Source organism: Microtus ochrogaster, chromosome 21, assembly GCF_000317375.1.
Source record: "Microtus ochrogaster isolate Prairie Vole_2 chromosome 21, MicOch1.0, whole genome shotgun sequence".
Classification (NCBI taxonomy): Eukaryota; Metazoa; Chordata; class Mammalia; order Rodentia; family Cricetidae; genus Microtus; species Microtus ochrogaster.
The window spans coordinates 31,236,105-31,249,601 of NC_022022.1; the positions used below are offsets into that span (position 1 = coordinate 31,236,105).

General features: G+C 41.3%; 1 protein-coding gene across 2 annotated transcripts in view; it reads left to right on the top strand.

Annotated features, from left to right (window-relative positions):
* Ppp3ca (protein phosphatase 3 catalytic subunit alpha) overlaps positions 1-13,497 on the top strand; it is a 294,299-nt gene that overhangs the window by 228,793 nt on the left and 52,009 nt on the right. For both annotated transcript variants that reach the window (XM_005357327.3, XM_005357328.3), the window contains exons 4-7: positions 1,208-1,319; positions 2,726-2,871; positions 5,965-6,104; positions 12,339-12,416. In XM_005357327.3, the coding sequence (XP_005357384.1) occupies positions 1,208-1,319; positions 2,726-2,871; positions 5,965-6,104; positions 12,339-12,416 (476 nt within the window). The remainder of the gene's footprint in view (positions 1-1,207; positions 1,320-2,725; positions 2,872-5,964; positions 6,105-12,338; positions 12,417-13,497) is intronic.

Consider the following 13,497-nt stretch of genomic DNA (forward strand, 5'->3'; position numbering starts at 1 on the left):
AATCATTCATTCTCTCTCTCTCTCTCTCTCTCTCTCTCTCTCTCTCTCTCTCTCTCTCTCTCTCTTTCTCTCTCTCATGCCAAACTGTTGTTTTTCCTTAATTCAATCACTGTGTCATATTTGAAGATAACCTGTTGGAACATTACAGTAATCTACACTTGTCTCCTTAATTAGTATTTTCCGAAAACCCCTGGACTATATGTTCAAGCATAAATATTTCCATGCTTTGATAAATTACCACTCAAGCTATCAGACGAATATCCTTTGCAGGTGAATATCTTTCCCAGGTAGCCAGCAGATTCATTTTCTATAGGTTTTCTCTTGAGGACCGCAGTGTGCCTACTATGTGTTTTCTATAGGTTTTCTCTTGAGGATCGCAGTGTGCCTACTATGTGTTGGAAGACTGGTGAAAGAAGTGTAAATATTGTGTGTGTTTTCATGATCAGAGTCTGGTCTGTCCGTATGTCTGTGGGGTCCTTGCCTTACCTACACTTTGGGAACACACGCTTCATGGAGAGGAGGCAGCATGCTTGTTTTTTTCTAAGAATCGTTTTCTGCTCTGTGTGGCTTCTTAATGAATGACACTTGAGGGCATTATTGGTATTAATATTTGATTGTTCCACTTATACCTCATCTCTATAAAGTTTGTGCCAATGAATATTTACTCCACACCTGATCCATGTGTAGCTAGCCATCACCGCCACACAATCTAAAATGTTCAATTAACTAATTTGAGAGTTTTAAGGTGCAAACCATGTATTCCCTGTTTTTGTAGTGAATTTGTTGAGACTCCCTGCTCTTCAATTTAATTGTATTTTATCTAAAAAGTTGTAGGTCTCTGCTCTGTATCACAAAGGCAATGAAATAAAGGACAAGATGAGGGCCAGCAGTATGGCACAGTGGGTAAAGGCGCTTCCTGCTGCCCTGACCACCTGAGTCCAGCAGAGAGCCGTCTGCAGTGTGGCGTCCACTGCCCTCCTCTCATGTGCTCATGCATACATAAAGATGCATAAATAAATGTAACTTTTAAAAAACTAATCAGATGCCGAGAGAGGCGTTGCAAGTGGTACCTTAGGTTGTATTCTCTTTGCTTCTCAGTATCCTCTGGTTTGAGAAGGTTGTCCATAATACACTGAGTTCTTGTTAATTGATGAAATGAGCAAATACAATGGAAGATGCTTATTTTCTGTTTATTTTTTTTCTTCAGTGTGTGCTGTATTTGTGGGCCTTGAAAATTCTTTACCCCAAAACACTGTTTTTACTTCGTGGAAATCATGAATGTAGACATCTAACAGAGTATTTCACATTTAAACAAGAATGTAAGTATACTGCGACTTTTTCCTTTAATGTCATATGTACTAAGTTATCATTTTAACTGGTAAATGAAAACATACTATGTTATTATTCTCTGCATAAAGGTCAAAGCTTTAGGTGACATTTTATATTATCTTTCTCAACATGGGCAGCTTTAATGAAACATTTAATTTTAAATTGTGTTTATAAATCTTACAGAATGGCATACAATTGTCTTTGGTCATATGGACTCTCCACCCTACTCTCTAACTCCTCCCTGGTTTACCTCCATATCCCTACACCCAGAATTTTCTCTTTTATCCGACATTTCATTTCCAATTTATATGGCTCATATACTCCTAGATGTGGGCCCATCCAATAGAACATCATCAACTTACCCTAGGCTACACCCTTAAAGAAAACTAACTCATCCTCCTACAGAGGCTATCAGTTGCCCATAGTGCCTCAGTTAGTACAGAGCTCATGGATCCTTTCTGCTCCCATGCTAGAAGAGGGACAGGAAGATTGTAAGAGGCAAGAGCTGGGGAAGTAGAGAACAAAAGAGTGTCTTCTGAGCATGACAGGACCACTTACTCATGAACTTACAGTGGCTGTGGTAGCCTATACAAGGCCTGCATAAGATCAAGCCAGAATGTATTTTTTATTTTAAGCGTAGGTTTTATCAAGTGGCCTATTAATCTGAGCTAAAGTTTCATGTGTGTCCTAGTACACAACTACTGTTTAGGAAAGTGAGTCTTAGTCAAGTCCAGAGAAGAAGATGGGGCCAAATTGAACCTCTGTTTTGCAGCCTCATAGATATCAGCCCCTTGGACATTAGACCAAATGAAAGCTGATTTCTTTCTTATATATAGATACTTGGATAAAGGAATGCTTTTTGTATAAGTTCTATTCCCCCCATCTGTTTTCCCCGTTGTTTACTGAAACTTTAATTCTTTTTCTCTCTGTAATTTGGTTTTATATTCAGTGAAGCATAAAGACTTTCCTAAAAACATTAGCTGTGAGTCAATATGGGGAAAATAAGAACTTTGTGAGGCAGAAAAAGCTTCAGAAAGTTTTTTGGCTATGGCTTTTCTCCAAAATCTTATGGGAAATATCAACCAGCTTTATGGCCATCGTGTGTGTGTGTCTGTGTGTGTGTGTGTGTCTGTGTGTGTGTACACATAAGGTATGTAAAAGTCTTGAATTTATAGACAAAAGTTATAATAAGTAAACAATATGGAGTAATAGCAGAAATAAAATATATATGAAGGTTAATCTATGAGTCTTGGAAATTATATTGATTCTGTTTGGAAGGGTCACATTCATATTATCCTGGCAAAAAAAACATTGAAAAGAACCAAAGCGAGTTCAATAAATGTTCCTCTTGACAAAGGCATGATAGTAACTCTTTCCTTATCACTGTATTTCAAAGGTAAAATAAAGTATTCAGAACGAGTTTATGACGCCTGTATGGACGCCTTTGACTGCCTTCCGCTGGCCGCACTGATGAACCAGCAGTTCCTGTGTGTCCATGGTGGTTTGTCCCCAGAGATTAACACTCTAGATGACATCAGAAAAGTAAGCTCTATTATTGTCCGCGTCTGCTCGTTCTCTGTCCTTCAGCAGGTACTGGACTATCTCACTGTCCCACCCCTCTCACTACTTGCATCGTTTTCATTTAAAATAACTAAACGCACTCACATCTCCCTGACTTGTATCAGATTGTTATCTTAAAGAGAAGCTACATCTCTAGACCCTCAGGGTTTGGCTGAGCACATGGCATTTGTCATGAAAACAATCATGTATTTGATCTCTAATGCATATGGGCAGTTTCATTTTCTTATTTTTCAAATAGTCCACCTTACGTTCCTGGTTTGTTAAATTGGAAAAGATGCTTGGTCTTTGGAGAAATAGCACACCTTAACCTTTAAAATGTCTTTATCATGATAGTCTTTGTTGTTGTTTTTCCACTACATAGTATTTCAGTCAGCATTTAGCAAAGGCAAAGGTAGTATTGTGTTGACTGTATTAAAAGTAGCGGCATTTTTTTTCCCGAAGCATGCTTTGACTTCGTGTTTACTGTCGCTGTTATTTCCCAGCAGAAGGATAACTGAGGTGGAATGGGGAAGTGGATTGTCTACTTTTCATAAAACAATGCAGTAATACTTGACAGTGCTGCACAACAGAAATAATGTTTCATTGCTCAATGTTTATATTCTAATAATGCGGCAATGTAAGAAAAGACATGGGAGATTATTAAAAAGAATACTATTGTACTTTTGGTGCCCAAATCTCCAAAAGAAAGCACAATAAAAACATTTTCCTGTATCTTCTGCACATATGCTTGTAGTCGTCTAACACATGATATTTGTGTGTGCGCGTATACAGGAACGTACAGGGTCGTCATTTGGATATAATTCTCTCCACTAAGCTTCTGCAGGAGTGACTGGTGTGTACAGACTGTCTCAGACACCTCTCCCTGCCTCTTAGAGCCCTGGGAAAAGGGGTTACACTCTCCCAAGCAGAGAAGCGAGTGTGGGGATGAGTCTGACCCCCTTTTGCTCTTCTTGCCAGTCGCGTTAGAAGGAATGAGTAACTGAAATTATTCTGAATCGCTGCATTTCAACTACTCAAGTTGGAAGCGGGCTGAGTTTTGCTAGAAAGATACATGCTGTCTGGTATCTATTTGAGCCTGATATGCTGTAAGTAAACTCTGGCTTCAAACAAGTCATCCAGTAACCTGGATGCCAGTGAGTATACAAGTAGTAGCTTACTTAAGATTCCTCGTGTACATAACTCAAATTCTGCCTGTGGGTATTCATACACAAGACCCAGTGATGTCACGTCAGTAATTGATACTTGTTTATTTTTTAGTTTCCTGAGCTTGAATGTTTCCATTGCGGCCTCACAAATTTGCATTCTGAGCAGCAGTTCCAAGCTAATTATAGGAGCTGTCTTTAGTTAATATTAATTTAGTAAGTAGTATTTTCCACCGTGTTTAGTGATGAAATAAAATCATCACGCAACCTGTATATTAGGAACTATATAGCTTATCATGGCAGGGGAATGGAAAATATGACTCTATAAGCAACCAGCTTTGCTGTACGAACAGATGCTGGGAACCACACACATGCATGTGTGTTGTGCTTGATGACATTGACAAGTTCACGGGCCTAAATGGAAGATGCAAAGTGTATCAAGCATCCTTCCAACAGGAGAAAGTACTGAAAATCCATTCTATGCCCTTTTTACTCTGAAGAAAAAAACAGAAAAAACTTAGCTATTTAACTTTTGTGTTAAAACTGTAGTCATTGGCAAAAAGAAATAATGAACCTGAACTTTGAAATGAATAATCATTTTCATACTGCTTACTGTTCCCTTAGTAATGTTCATCGGAATTTACAGAATTGAGAAAATAACTTATCAAATCACAAATATATTTCTACTTTATAAGTATCTATTGCCATGAAATCAATATTTGTTTTTATCTCAGGAAGCCAAATATTCAACTCATGTCATTAATCTGCAGCTGACTTATAGTCTCAGAAATAGAGGGAATAAACACTTTTTTCCCCCTATGGGAAGGTAACTGTGCTATTATTTTTTCTTTAAAAATCAAACAAGGGGCTAAAGACATATCTGTAGCAGAGGACTGCAGTTTGGTTCCCAGGAGCCATGCCAGGTGGCTCTCAACCACCTGTAACCCCAGCCCCAAAGGATCTGATGCCTCGTCTGGCTTCAGGGGTCACCTGTGCTCACATGTTCATCCCAGTGCACGAATATACATATAACACCATCATGTTTTAAATTAACCCTGAAAAATTAAATGAAAGCACATTAAATAAACACAGATTCTTCTCCGTGTGCCACCATCCTCTTCCATGAGACACCATTACTGTTTCTTCTGGGGTTGTTTTGCACAGACTGCAATGGTCATGATGGCCACTCAGTGTATAACTGGGGAAGCTAATTCCATATGCAGCCCCCAAGAATGATGCTAAAGCCTAGCAGTGTGAGCAGGGTCTAGAGAAATGTGGGGCGCTTTTACTCTCAAGCTGTTATTTGCACCGTGACCAGCAACACAGTGGCATGCCCTCCAGCTAGAAGCAGAGGTGGCTTCTGAGGAGCGAGTGTCACCGTGGCTCGAAGCAAGTGGCTCCTCAGAAAGCGAAAGCCACCCACTCTCAAAATCATTCTGTCATGTTAAAAAGGACATCACAGGGATTCTCATCGAGGTTTGAAATGACAGTTCTCTGCGGGTGGTAGACAGAACAAAATCAAGCTCCTCCTTCACAGATAAGACAGGAATAGATTGAAATCATGATAGTGACTGTGTTATTTGGATGAAAAAAAAATGAGGGAAAGATTAAAAGGAAATGGACAAAAGAAAAACAAGAGGAAAATTAAATAGACAGAGAGCGGCAAAGGGGAAGGTGAGGGCACAGACTACGTGGGTGTATTTATTTCATCATGAGGAAGAAGAGAGGAAAAGCCCAGAAGTAAGATGAATTGGGATGAAGTGGGGACTGGAAGAGGCGTGGATGCCATTTCTCCCATCTGAGGCTGAGGGATGGGAGCGGATGGTCATCACTCAGAGCTGCCTTCCTGTGTGTTCCGAATTCTGAGTGTCCAAAGATGAGTATTTTGTTCTCTGTCTTCTATTTTTCTTAGTTAGACCGATTCAAAGAACCACCTGCTTATGGGCCCATGTGTGACATCCTGTGGTCGGACCCCCTGGAGGACTTCGGGAATGAGAAGACTCAGGAACATTTCACTCACAACACAGTCAGGGGATGTTCGTATTTCTACAGGTGAGGACCTGGGTCTCCCTCCCTCACAGGCTGGAACCTGTCTGTCTTACAGTATTGGGGTTTAGAAAGGAATAAGTGGATACACAGATATAAGGAATGTATACCTGCATACAAAGGCGTATGCATATAAATTCTGTGAATAATATGAAAGAAATGAAAGGCAGGTGCTGGGACAGGGCATGGCTGCTGATGAGAAAATATACTAAAAATGGTCTCTACTCCATGAACTGCAAGAGGGTCTCTTTACTGGCCTTCCTCTCTTTCATCCATAAACGTACTCTTGTTTCACCAGTTTGTATAACTTAATCAGAAAAGCAACCTCTCATTGGCTGACTAAGTCATACTCATCCTCAGATTAGTTTAAAATGTTTCCAGCTTCCTGGATGGCTGGGACCCACCGGTTACAGAGTATCTAGGTAACCGGATGGGTGGGTTCACATTTAGCACTTTGATAAGTCAGATTGAAAATGTCTTAATAGTGCATTTTACATGTGCAAGTGGGACCTGGATATCCAGTCACTTCAGAAAGGAATCTGTAGGACATTTGGCGTTCTGTGTGTCCGAGCCACTTTACTGACCTTTTACCCTCAGCTTTGTCTGCTGTACATGGTATTCTACACTTGGTTTGGTCCCTTCCAGTGTGATGAAATGGTGGGAATGTTCCTAGGAGGAAATAGAATATAAAAACAAAGTGGAGAATTTTAAATTTTAAAACACATTCTGTTTTCTTTTTTAATTTTCTATTTCAACTTAAAATAATATACCTGATGTTCCCTAAAACTAATATTCATTTCCATGAAATGATTTAGTCTAAAAACCTCTGTAAAAACAATTCATTAACATACCTCCCACGTCTACAGCAAGCTGATAGTGTGCTCTGTGTAAGTTTCCTATTCAATAGTGGAACATATTCTATGCATTAAATTTTATTGTAGATGAAAAAGTTTTTCATTTGTTAGTATGATTGGGAAATTCATTTTGAACATAAAGTCATCTTTTCTGGAAACCATAATTGTGGGAGTGAACCAAAATGTCAGGTTGCAAATTATCTTATGTTTTGGGAGAGGCACAAGTGTTGATGAGTTATATGTCGGTAAAATGTTCTATAATTCTAAAAAGCTTAAAACTTCCTGTCAGTAATCACTTAACTTAGGCATAACATTTTGTGAAGATGTTTGTCCTTATAGAAAAGAGGTACTTGAAGTAAATTAAAGCCAAATGTTAGATTTTTCAAATCTGGTATTAAATGCCCCATTTATGTATAGGTCTCTAGGTTACCTGTTGTGTTTCACTAAAATAATACTATAAAGAACTCAAACATGATTATAATGTTGACTCATATTGAATTTATCTGTAGCATAGCACTCTGCTGTCAATCTAGTGGGTCAGGCATCCAGGCAAACCTTGTTCTGAATGACACCGGAGTAAACTTACACAGTACACAGTCCTTTTCATTTTGCTGAGACACCATGACTAAAGAAACTAATGAAAAGAGTTTGGGGGGCTTACAGTTTCAGAGGGTGAGTCCATGACCATTATGATTGAGAGCATGACAGTGGGTTAGCATGGCACTGGGGAAGTAGCTGAGAGTTTGCATGTTGAGATAACCATGGGCAGAGAGAGTTACCTGGGAATGCTGTGAGCTTTGCTAAAACCTCAAAGTCCACACCAACTGACAACCTCCTTCAACAAGGCCACGCCCCTTAACCCTTGCCAAACAGTTCTACCAACTGGGGATCAGGCATTCACTCATGAACTTATGGGGGCGGTCATCTCTTTCAAACTGTTACATTCTGAAAATATAGACACAAATATACAGTATTATCGATCACACAGATGGTTAGAGTTAAGCACATTCTCACACTTTAATTCTGCAGATCAGCATGAGCTTTTTCACAGATGTTGACCTTTGATCTTGACAGATGTATTGCTGTGGAGCTAAATGTCTGAATCCAGAACTTGTGACACTGACTGTTAGCAGAGGATTCTGGGTATTCTAGTCTGTCAAAGGGAAAGAAGGATATACCATTAGCACAGAGGGTTTTTTTTTTAATTCTTTTGTCTTTAAAGTCACCTTGAAAGGATCAGAGACGTTCTTTTAAGTTCATGCCTTAAAATTTGGCTAGATAGGTATTAGTGACTGTAAAATTAGCCAAAGAGCTTAGTGGTTGCATCCCTTTGGAGTTAACTGTCAATTATCTTGACTTACAATTTTATTTTGCATGTCTCTATGTATTCTGGATAATTGGTATGCCACCCTATTGACTGTATAACATATTATATAGACTATGATTTAAATAGCACATAGTCACACAGAAAAATACATCAGGATAGGGCTGGAGAGATGACTCAGCAATTAAGAGTGCCTACTTCTCTTGCCTAGGATCTGACTTCAGATCCCAGAACCCACACACATCTGGTGGCTCCAATCCACTGTGAGCCTGGCTCCAGTGAAATCGGGCACGCCTGGCGTCCTTGGATACCTGCATATACATACATTCACACATACATATAATTGAGAAAGAAATTAAATATCTTTAAATGTATCAGAAGAGCCTTTTCCCTAGCTTTTTAATTAAGTTCCTAGCAATGCCATGAATGTATGTAGTGGATTCTGGGCGCTTTCTCACACCAGCCTCTCTTATTTGCCTCCTGCTCCTGTCACCCCACATGCCTGTCCCTATCCCAGACTCATAGCTTTTGGCATTCTTTGTGACTCATTTGGTTTAATCAGTATTATCTTAGTGACCCCTGAATGGGACAGAAGTATCTGGTCAAAACCAAAATTCCTTGGCTGCTCCACCCCCAATATTTCCATTAACTTCATAATCGCAGACCATAGCTTACACCCTCAAATGCCCACATTGTTCAGACAGATGACTGAGATACTGCATGTGGGCCAGCATCAGACTGGAGATTATTGTGGTCCATAACATATGGGAGATAAAGTCAGAAAAGTGGGGAGGAGTTTTGGTCTTTGGTTACCAGTTTGGGTCTGCACCAAGTGCATCATGGAAGCACTGTATTCTGGGCCTTCTGCTTTATACTGTTTGAGTTCAGTTAGGGCATTCCAGCATTGTTGTGAGGACCTAGTCTGGGGTTGCACCGATGTGAATGTTAGTGTGCTAGTGGCTGCACCTGCAGCTCACTTGAGCCCCGTGAGTATTAGCGTGCCTGTGGCTGTGCCTGCAGCCTTGAAGCCCACAGCAGCAGCCTCCAACTCCTTACCACGCTCAAATCCCTCCAGTTCTGAAGCCCCCTGCCCTTCTTGTCTCCTCTACCCCATTCAGAAGACAAGCATAAAATTGTTCATTGCATCAGTAATCATAAGAGCCAAGAAATGGAGACACCCAAACACCTGCTTAGTAGAATCATAAACTATATAATATCAAGATGTACGGATAAAGGTAGAAATAGCACCTTCTTTACAGATTAAAGTATACTCAGTGTGTGTGCGCACACAATAACTATTACAAGCCACATATATGCACAAAGTGCTGACTATAGCAAATGAGAGTGATCTAAACAAAACCACGCATATCAACATAGCTGAACAGCATACATATGATGATGAGAAAAAGTCAACAGTCAGGTACAATGAAATGAACTCTGCATACAAGAAAACTAGTCTCTAACATTGAAAGCCAAGGTGCCTGTTGCCCTGCGTGAGGGTGACAGCTCTGAGGAGGGTCCGTGTCTCTGAGCCGTAGGTATGAGGTATGAAAGTGTTCTTCATGTGAAGGGATGCCGTCTTCTGATTTATGACCTTTATATATAGATATTTCACTTCAATAAAACATTCGCTCCAGGTTAGGAATGTAGCTCAGTGGTAGAGCACTTGCCCAGTGTACATAAGATCTGGATTTGGTCCCCAGCTCTTCAAAGTAAGAGTTTGCTTAAGTAGCAACTCCTTGCCACATATCCAGATCCAAGTGAGGGCTGTGTTCTGCAGAAGGTCTGGCAGGAAGTGGAAGCCTCAGCATCTCAATTCTAAATTCCTTAGAGGACCCTGGAGCAAAGGAGAGACCAGAAAGTCCTAGGAAAAGAAGGCTGACAGAAGCCCCAGGGTACTGCAGGGTTGAGTACCCATCACTAGGCCCCAGCAACAGAGGAGAGGATCATCTGGGCAGGCTGCAAGGGGTAAGAGCATCAGGAGGAGGAGGAAGCTTCCTGCCTACACTGTGGTGTCCAGGGCTGAGGGGGGCAGGAAGACCAGCACCCTCCGCATCTTTCCACAGGTGACTGCCCTTGCTGAGGCTCTTTAAGTGACTACACATGACCTCCAGGAAGTGACAGGTTGTTGCTAAGCACTCTGAAGAGGGTGTGGAGAGAGCAGGGCATTCCCTCTGCTGGAATGTTCTGTAGCTAAAGGGCAGATCTCTAATCATACTTTGCATAACCCTGTGATAAGGATCAGGTAGGTCCAAGGTGCCAGCTGGGGAGGCAGCAGTTTCACAGGCCTGGGGGTGAAGTGGGCTTGACAGGAAGGCACCTTACAGGGTCACATAACTCAAGTGGAGGAACTGGTCTTTTCAGGAGGAAAAAACACCCAGGGAAAGTATCTGCCAGGGCTTATGCATGCGCAGAGCCATTGTAGGTGGTACCTGCAGGCAAAATCTTGATGAAAAGGTCTAAGGTATTTAATTCAGAGTCCAGAATGCAGTTGGTGGTAGAGGACCGTGAATAAGGAAACAGGGAGCTCCAGTACAACTTGTCTACTGTTGGCTCCATGTTCTTTTAGCCTTCTGTGTTCACATTCCGTCTCCAGACCCCCTCAGAGCAGGGTCTTCTAATCCTCTCCTGTCTACTGACCCCCATCCAACACAAGAAGAACTTTTGCAAGATCACATTCACAGTGTTCTTTCATGGCCAACAGGTGCGGGGTGGGTGGGTGGATGTGGTACTGCCTTACTCTGTAATGTCTATATAACATGTGGAATATTTTATCTTCAGTACATTTTATTCCTCTGTAGCTTTTTAATTTTTTGTATCATACTCAATGTTTCTGTCCATTTTATAAAACACTGCACAGCCTGCCCTTCCTTCTGGCAAAGGGAACAATCCATCACCTGCTCTAATAGGTTACCACATTTCGCCTCTGCAGAGTCAGAGAATCTGCTGCCAAGTGCACACACACATGGGTGCACAGAGGAACCCAAAACTCTTTACAGTTTGTAAAGGAACTGTTGTTGCCAGAGAACTAAATCTTTCTTGCAATCTATATTCGTTGCTTTTCTCCTGCTGTGACAAAATACAGGGCAGAGCCCTCTGAGGAAGGAAGAAGGGTACAGCCTGTCCCAGTGCAGGAGTCAGGTTGCCCGAGGCACCATCAGCTGCTCATATTAGGTCTGCTCTGCAGTCAGAGAGCAGAGAGAGGCTGATGCTGATGCTCACTCAGCTCGTGGCCTTCTCCATTTTATTATTCAGGCCAGGATCCTCTCCCCAAAAATGTGCTACCAGCTAGGGTACATCTGCTCACTTTGATGAACCTAATGTTAAAAACTCCAGCACAGACATGCCCAGTTGTCTCCTGGATGTCTCTAGTATCTGTCAAGCTGACCATCACTGCTACGCATCACACAATTGATGTCCCTAGGCATGTGCCATCTTACAAGTATTTTCTTCCTGTTGATTGGAGAATTCATGCAAGTATATAGCATAGAAACTACATTTGTCTTCTCTACTATTTTTGTCCCGTATAATAAATTGTTTTTTTATTCATCAATATATCCAGGTATGTGTATTTTAAGTTATAGTGAATATTGTCAGTTTATTCATAAAATACTGGTTTTTCTGACCTTAATTTTAATTTCCAATTTAAATTCAAAAGCTTATGGATTTTGAATTTATTTCAAGATGTCTTAGAACAAAGGTATAGTGGTTATAGACAGTATTTTAAGTTTCAATTTGTAATTTGGGTTTCAATTATAATTACAATGGAGATTGAAGCTTTTTTCAATTTTCATTTTATTTCTTACTCTGGGCATGTGATGCTGGGTATGTGAGCACAGGTGTACACACCAAGACACGTATGTGAGAGTCAGAGGACACCTTTCTGGAGCAACTTCTTTCCTTCCACATGTGTGTGCCTTAACTTTCCCCAGTGCCAAGAGACTTGTTTCCTGAGCATTGTACGATGATGCTGGATCCCAGCATTACCTGGGTGTCCCAGTGATGTGGCGACGCCTGCAGACCTCCTAACCACCGCTTCTCTTTTCTTTCCGTGTCTGGCAGTTATCCGGCTGTCTGTGACTTCCTGCAGCACAATAACCTGTTGTCCATCCTCCGAGCCCACGAAGCCCAGGACGCGGGGTGAGTGCTGCTGAGGCTTTCTCACAGCTGTCAAGTCCTCAGGTGTTCCTCACCCAGCTTAGGCCCCGCAGAGTCCCTTTGGCCAGACTCAATTCCAGAAGGAACTGGTTTTAAAATGGGCTTCTAGCAAGTCAGGTGTGGCAGAGTTGCTGGGGCTGTGTGACTGCTGAGGTCTGGGGAATTCCTCTCTCCCATTCCTCTGTCTTTAGAGGGGAGAAATCTATTTCCATTTGTCTTCTTAAGGACTCGTTTTCTTAAAAGCACCTTCCCTTATTTCTTTCAATTCTTGCGATCACTATGTACCAAGGAGGAAAACCAACAGCCACCTCTCAGTCTGTGAACCAGTGTGGATGAGAGTCACAGATATTTAGAGATTATTATAAGTTGTAGGCTTCTTTTAAAGCATCCCACTCCTGCTCTTTGTAGAGTTTTATAGGGAAGAAAATTAGGACATTAATTGAATAATAGAAAATAATAATACTATGTTCTGACTATCAAATAATTCAACAGAATTAATTTTATATTTAGTGAATTCTTAAAACCTCGTTTTCAGAGTTTGGAAAACCAAGAAATGTCAAGTGTTTACCTCAGTGTTTTGCGAGAGAGAGAGAGAGAGAGAGAGAGAGAGAGAGAGAGAGAGAGAGAGAGAGAGAGCGCCTTTGCTTACCCTTAAAGAAACAAACTCGTCCCTTTGAATTTTGCCCTTTTCTGGAGAGAATTCTTTTTTTTTTTTTTTTTTTTTTTTTGGTTTTTCGAGACAGGGTTTCTCTGTGGCTTTGGAGCCTGTCCTGGCACTAGACCAGGCTGGCCTCAAACTCACAGAGATCCACCTGCCTCTGCCTCCTGAGTGCTGGGATTAAAGGCGTGCGCCACCGCCGCCTGGCCAATTTTTCACAATCTTGAAATGAAATGCTCTCACGAAGCTCTTTACAGGTGATTTCCCATTAAAATGTGAATTCAAAATTTTTTTCTCATTGGACAATCTCCAGATAAGAAAGATGGGCACCAGCAGCTCTACTGCCCCCAGCACTGGGTTACAACACACACCGCAGTACAAGGCTTTTCTATGGGTGCTGAGGAC